This window comes from Aegilops tauschii, chromosome 1 (genome assembly GCF_002575655.3).
Source record: "Aegilops tauschii subsp. strangulata cultivar AL8/78 chromosome 1, Aet v6.0, whole genome shotgun sequence".
NCBI classification, from domain to species: Eukaryota; Viridiplantae; Streptophyta; class Magnoliopsida; order Poales; family Poaceae; genus Aegilops; species Aegilops tauschii.
In genome coordinates, this window is record NC_053035.3 from 48200970 (window position 1) to 48208089 (window position 7120).

At 48.9% G+C, this 7120-nt stretch overlaps 1 protein-coding gene across 1 annotated transcript; it reads left to right on the forward strand.

The window, feature by feature from the left end:
• Nucleotides 1-1755: 1755 nt before the first annotated feature.
• LOC109755670 (ribosome biogenesis regulatory protein homolog) lies at nucleotides 1756-4213 on the forward strand. Its single transcript, XM_020314567.3, has 7 exons — nucleotides 1756-2062; nucleotides 2396-2447; nucleotides 2535-2663; nucleotides 3134-3251; nucleotides 3375-3561; nucleotides 3653-3766; nucleotides 3855-4213. The coding sequence occupies exons 1-7, from the start codon at nucleotides 1805-1807 to the stop codon at nucleotides 3981-3983; spliced, it is 987 nt and encodes a 328-aa protein (XP_020170156.1). The 5' UTR covers nucleotides 1756-1804; the 3' UTR covers nucleotides 3984-4213.
• Nucleotides 4214-7120: the final 2907 nt, after the last annotated feature.

The window sequence follows — 7120 nt, forward strand, 5'->3', positions numbered from 1 at the left end:
CCTCCACTTCTTCCTACACTACTGACCGCAAAACTTTTATTAAAACCCAAAGTATCTACTAATCCTTCTACTCTCGAGCCCTCTATCTGAGTTTCCAGAATGCATAACATAGAGGGGGCACAACGCTTCGTTAGGACACGAAGCTCTTGAACCGTCGCGGGATTGCCAGCACCGCGACAGTTCCATGCTAGTAGACTCATTGCGCCTGGCGCGACCCCACTAGGGGGCCCGCCAAACGCGCATCAGTAGGTTTTGTTGTTTGTGTGTTCTTCTTTTCAGTAGAGACGCTTGTAGTCTTCGTTCTCTTGGGCTCCTGTTTGGGGGGTGGGCTCAGGGGAACCCCTACCGCTGTGGCTGAAGGTTTCTCGCCCATGTCCATATCCGCTGCATCTCCAGGTGTCGTGATCGCAAGCAGATGGTCTTGAGGCCCCCTCTTCTTGTTCTCGTCCCCGTCTCCCATAACTGCATCCTCATCAACAGCAGTGTGTCATCAGAGAAGCCGCGGCCTGCACCACGCCCTCCTCGTCCAGCTCTGCCTCTTCCTCTGTTGTTTCCGAGCCCACGCCCTCCTGCTGGTCCTTTTCCTTCTCCAGGTCCACGGCCCGGTCCCCGAAACCAGGTGGCCCGGAGATCTTTGAAAACCAGAGATTTGGGGTGGTGAACTCCATCGCCGCATTCCTTGAACAGGTGGCCAAGATGCCCACATACGACACACCAGTCCGGCAATCTTTCGTATTTCACTCGGAAGATCTCCCTCTTCTTGTTCTTAACCAGAGATACTGCATTCTTCAAAGGCTTGTTCACATCTATTTTCACTCGGACCCGATAAAAGTTACCTTCAAAATCCTGAGACTGAGGTTCAGCGAAGATGAACTCCCCTATAGTAGCTGAAAGAGACTTGATCAAGGGGAAGTATCCTTCTGGAAAGTCATGGATTTGAGCCCATATCTCTATATGATCTAGGGTTATGGTCGACGGTTTTGTGAATCCATCGTAAGGTGCAAGGACCACAGCCTTACCCTTGAAAGCCCAGGGTCCGTCCTCCATGACTCGTTCCCAATCTCCAAGACACATGAACTGCATGGTGTACAGATTGTCTTCCATAGGGCGAATCTTCACTTCCTTTGCGAGATCCCGAGCAACTCGCATGCTCCTATAGAACCAGTATTGGCTGTAGACTTTATCCGTGTGAACCCTAGCAATCGCCATCCACCTTGTTGCTTTCTCCGGGAGATCGGCTTCGTCCACAACCACATCTTGCAAATTCTCCTCGCTAAGGCCAAGTTCTGCCATCATCGCCTCCAGATCGGAGGCAGAACCCGAGCCCTCAGCGTTATTCTCCATGAGATCTCTAGCCCGTGGGTTATCGGTTCCGCGGGCGGGAGTTCCCCAGCAAACGATCCACGCCTGGCAGCCGATCGAGAGCACCAGGGCTCTCCGCCGTCGCCGGGAAGGTTCGTCGGGGGGAGAGGGTTCTCAACGGTGTAGGTTGTCGCCGTCGCCGAGAGGAGGTGTAAAACCCTAGCGAGAGGGGAAGAATCACGCCGGCGACCCTCTGCTGCGTAATAGTGGGTTCTGGCGGCGCCGGCACCGATTGCCCTCAAGTGACCCATCAAAGTTAAACTGCAGCATAGGCCCCCAGCCCAGAAGGGCCGAAGCCCAGTCACGCAAAGTAATCCAGTTATCCAGCCCAGAGGCCCAGCCCGTATCTCGCAGCCCAGCCCAGGTTACTACTAAAACCCAAAGCACCACCACGCCTCCTCCTCCTCCTCCCCCAAACCCGCCTACACTCGCCGCAGCAGCAATGGCGGCGGAAGAAGCAGCCGCCGCCACCAACTTCGAGGTGGACCTGGGCCACCTCCTCGCCTACGACCCCTCGCACCACCTCGCCGCCGGCGCCGCGTCCTCCAGGGCGGAGCTGCGGGACGAGTGCCTGCGGAAGGCCACGGAGCTGGCGCAGGCCGTCGCCAACGCCCTCTTCTCGCTGCCGGCCACCGAGGGCCGCGACGGCCCCCTCGTCCGCCTCCCGCCGCCCACCAACCGACTGCCCCGCGAGAAGCATGTGAGAATATTACTGCATCCCTCTCTCTCCCCCTCGTACTATCTCTGCTCGCTACTGTCGGTTGCTCTCGATTTGTTTTTGAGAGGAATGATTACTGCCGGCTAGTAGATTGGTGTAGGCTACAGACGCGAGGGTAACATATTTAGGATGGAACGCTGCCATTACCATCCATATTACTTCAATTATTGTCTGTATGGGTTCTAATTCCTCATTCCTGCTCCCTGCTAATCCGTAAACGAGACGTCAAGCTGAACGGAAACCTATTTTATGCTGATATACGCATGTGTTTGCAAACTGCAAAATGTTTATAATCTTTACCTCTCCTGTCACCAGTTGCCGAGGCCGAAGCCTCCTACCAAGTGGGAGCAGTTTGCGAAATCGAAAGGTGAACCTGTTATTCTTGCTGGCTTTATGAGTGTTTTTATTGGAAGTGCATTTGCTTGGGTTTGATATGATTGGAACATACTTGCAGGGATTATCAAGCACAAGAAGAACAAGCGTGCATGGGACGAGCAAACTAATTCCTGGAAGCGGACTTACGGCTATGATCGCGTTAATGATGACAGAGACGTTCCCATCATTGAAGCCAAATTGACAGACGGTGAGCAACTTTGTCTTCTGTGTCTATGGCCGGTGAATTTGTTTTGTAGCAAGAGTAGTAATCTGTTCAAGCTTTCCTGTGCGAAATACACAAAGGCTTAACAGCCTGCTTGCTTCTCTTTATGTACACCGATTTAGTCCAGTGTTCATTTTAAAACTCCAATGCTCTTTGCATTTTGAGTAATTGAATCTAACGAGTACCCCCTCCGTTCCAATGTTTTAGTTCAAATTCAAACTAATACCACAGCAATAATTTTGGAACGGAGGGGGTAGCAATCATTTCGAGCTTTAACATTACCGACTACCTATTGCAGTCGTGTGCTGTGACACATGCTTAACAACCTGCACACTTCTGCTTCAGTAATCTTTTCATTTATCACTGACTGAATCTCTTGGGTCTTTATTGTCAGTGTAATTAGTTCGAATCTGTTTGTGTTCTGTTACCTTTTAACTAAGTATGATTTATTGCAGAGCCTGGTGTTGATCCTTTTGCTCAAAGAAGGGAAGAGAAGAAGGGCAGGGTAGATAAACAAGAAAAGAACAGACTTGGAAATTTGAAGAATGCTGCAAAAGTTGGTGCTCTGCCAAGGTAATCCTTTCCTACTAGCTAGTATCATCTCTATATCTACCTCATGCACTACTTAGTTTATTATTCATTACATTAGCAACTCAACTTTCTCATATAACAGCTTCCTGAAAAAACATTATGCAGTCACATACAGCTTGCTGCCACGTCCGTGCCCATCACAGGGACTAAAGCTGATCTGCCTAGAAAAGCTAAGAAGGAAGATCTCGAGAATGTTGCTGGTATGGCTTCGGCGGCAACAGCTAGCGGTGGAAAGTTTGACAAAAAGTTGCCTGGCGAGAAACCTCTTAAGAAGGCTGGCAAAAATAGAAAGGTTTTCCCCCTGTGAACTTATTTGCCTTCTGTAAATCCAAGCACCTTTGTAATTTGATAGTTTGGTTAGCTTAACCGTTGCTTTTCTGCAGTTCCTCCCTGTCGTTGAAGGGAAAGGAATGGGCAACCTGGAGAAACAGCAGAACGACAAGATCCTGAACAGTCTACTGGCCAAGAACTTCGAGGAGCCGTTGGATGTCAGCAAGGCAAGCTCCAGAATTCAGTATATGTTGTTACCTTTTCCATTTGTCTAGCCCACCGTCTAACAGCAGGTGTACATAACTTTGATGCCAGGCAATCACGATGTACAAGGTGAAGAAGGACAACAAGAGGAGGAAGGACAAACAATCATCGTCATCCGGATCAAATAAGTTGAAGCCCCAGAAGAAAATCCACAAGAAATCTTCAAAGAAAAGTGCTTAGGTCCGCATCATCCTCCGAGATGTGGTTTGCTGTAGGTGGCGAGCGCAGTTTCCAAGCATCATGGAGAGTGCTGGCAAGTTTTGTATGGTTGTTGTCCTGTTTGAGTCCAAGGGAGAAAGATTGTTAATCCAGTTACTGGTTATGACACAAGAACCTGCATGTTGTTATGACATAGCTGTACTGATATGCGCGTATTATATTTTCAGAGGTTTGGAAAATGTTCCTGAAAAGCTTTGTTTATAATAGAAAGCAACCTAACATCAAAGAAATTCGGTAATGTTTCTTAACCATGCCAAATGTGAATCACGGGATGACAATTTAAAATTTATGTTGTTGTTGTGCTGGCACTGGTACAACAAAGAAGAGCAAGTCGGCCATTCAACGCTTCTTGTCACGGCCTCGTACCTCCCGTGCCCTAACATTGACAGATTGAAATAGGAGCAGAAAATACAAGATGTCAAATCAGGCGGTCAACTAGGATTGAGGTGTGGAAGCGGGGAAGGCGGCTAGGATTTTACCAATCTCCGGATATCGAAGAACTACAACCCAAAACAACAACATCGCTAGTGCCTAGTTGCACGCCATAGTACGGCCAGTGAAGTCTTTTATCTAATTGGTCACAAAGCCTATTTGCCACCGGGTCACATCATTTTCCCATAAATCATAGACTTTGCAAACGCCACCATTGGTAGAACTAGGGATCCTACCGGACCTGCTTCGTAGGTTGTAGGGAAAGGATGGAGTGGGGCGAGGCAATGAGCGGGCGCGCCGGCGGCTGGGCGCCGTCGTGTAGGAGGAGGATGGTGGCGGCGGCTAGGGTTAGAGGCGGCTAGCTAGGGTTGCCAAATTGGTAGAACCAGGGATCCTACCGGACCTGCTCCGTAGGTTGTAGGGGAAGGATGGAGTGGGGCGAGGCAATGAGCGGGCGCGCCGGCGGCTGGGCGCCGTCGCGTAGGAGGAGGATGGCGGCGGCTAGGGTTAGAGGCGGCTAGCTAGGGTTCCGGCTCCTCTGGGAGCCGGGTGTAAGTGCATCTAGTGCCACCCCTAGTTGGTTTTGGAGTATTGACGACAAACCTGGTTGAGGGACTAATGTGTTTGTGAGAATTGCAGGATAACACAGGTAGTAGTCCCTCATTGAGTCGGTTTACCTACCGGAGATGACCCCTAAAAATGTATGAAAACATTGAAGATAATGGTGGTATGTGAAAATATTCACATTGAAGACTATGACAAGAGAAGGCATTGCGTGAAGACTATGGAGCGCGAAGACTTAGTTGTTTCGTTGTTTCCTTTTCTTCTTTGTTGAGTCGTAGGAACCACCGTACTGTTAAGTGGGGTCCCAGTGAACAAAGTCAGAGTGACTGAAGTGATGCTCAACCAAAATCCTATGTCTTCGAGCGAAGACAATGAGAGCAAATCTTATCCAGAGCTGGATGAGTCAGCTTTACTTGTAGCTCAAGTAAAGTTGCCGCGTGTGTTTGAAATCTGACCATTGGAACACGTGTCAGTTCCTTAGTGACCCAGGGTCATTTCGGACAAATCAGGTCGGGTTGCCTAGTGGCTATAAATAGCCCACCCCCTACACCATAAATTGGTGGCTGCTCAGAGTTAGTGCACGGCTTTTGTCGTTTGAGAGCAACCCACCTCCGAAGCTTTTGAGAGAGAGAAATCCTTGCGAGGACAAAGCCCAAACACCCAGAGCCAAAGAGTGTTAGGCATCACTGAAGTCTTTCTGTCCGCATGACCTGAAGACTTGTTACACTTGAGGACTGTGAATCCTCCAGCCGGTTAGGCGTCGCGTTCTGAGCATCCAAGAGTCATTGTGGATCGCCGGTGAACAAAGTCTGTGAAGGTTTGGAAGTCTACCTTGAAGACTTACCAGAGTGATTGGGCGAGGACTGGGTGTCCTTAGCTCAAGGGGAATAAGGTGAAGACGCGGTCTTCTGAGTTGAATCTCAGCCTCCCTAACCAGACGTACCGTTGTCACAGCAATTGGAACTGGTCCAACAAATCCTTTGTCCTCACCAAGTGACTGGTTCTATCCTCTCCCTCTTTTTACTTACAGTTTGTCTTCGTGAAGTCATTGCCTGCTTGCACTACCTGTTTGACTTCACTGTGTGACTACTATCGTTGTTTGGCTTCATTCCATCTTCCATCCTAATCTTTACTACCTAGCTGCTATTAGTCTTCGTGCTTTCACTTCATTGCATACTTGACTATGGGTTGCTTAGTGTAGTTTACCTTCCGCTGCATATCAATAGGTTCATTTCTATTGTTTGTCTTCGAAACTCTCATGTTTTGAAGACTTTCATAAAAATCGCCTATTCACCCCCCCTTTAGTAGATAACTAGCACTTTCAATTGGTATCAGAGCTTGGTACTCCCTTGGTCTGTGTGATTCGGTTTAACCACCTGGAATTTTAGCTATGTAGACTGCAGGGATAATCAAAGTCTCCGCTGCTTGCCCCGTCTTAGATGGAACTGAATATCCCTACTAGAAGAATAAGATGCGCATGCATCTTGAAGCCATTGATGTCGACCTCTGGTATGTCGTCAAGAATGACATTCCCAAGACTGGTGAAGGTGTCACCCCTGCTGATGTCAAGAAGTTCATTCAACTGGATTCTACTGCCAAGAACATCATCTGTGGTCATCTGACCAAAGGACAATATGGCCGTGTGAGTGCTCTGGAAACGTCGAAGCTAGTCTGGGACTGGCTCTCCAAGGTCAACAAAGGCATCTCAACCCAGAGAGATCAAAGGATCAGTGTTCTTCGCAACCTCTTCAACCGCTTCAAGAGAAACGACAATGAGAATGTCCAGCTCACGTTTGATCGGCTCACTGACATCACAAATGAGCTTTGTGCTCTCGGCGCCACTGAGATCACCAAGCATGAAATCGTCAAGACACTACTGAGATCACTTGACAGCTCGTTCGACACCCTTGCCCTCATGATACAAGAACGCCCTGACTTCAAGACACTCGATCCGTCTGATATACTTGAGAGGCTCAACACACATGAGTTCCAGCTATCTGAGAAAAGAGATATCTATGGTCCCAACTACGGCCAAACTCGTGCTTTGAAGGCAAAAGCTGTTTCCTCATCTGAAGAAGAATCTGACTGCAGTTCTGATGATC

Excerpts from the sequence above, each read along its gene's own strand:
- LOC109755670 (XM_020314567.3), top strand. The coding sequence starts at position 1,805 with ATGGCGGCGGAAGAAGCAGCCGCCGCCACCAACTTCGAGGTGGACCTG. Across the intron at positions 2,448-2,534 it reads GCAGTTTGCGAAATCGAAAG|GGATTATCAAGCACAAGAAG; the intron begins GTGAACCTGTTA and ends ACATACTTGCAG. Across the intron at positions 2,664-3,133 it reads TGAAGCCAAATTGACAGACG|AGCCTGGTGTTGATCCTTTT; the intron begins GTGAGCAACTTT and ends GATTTATTGCAG.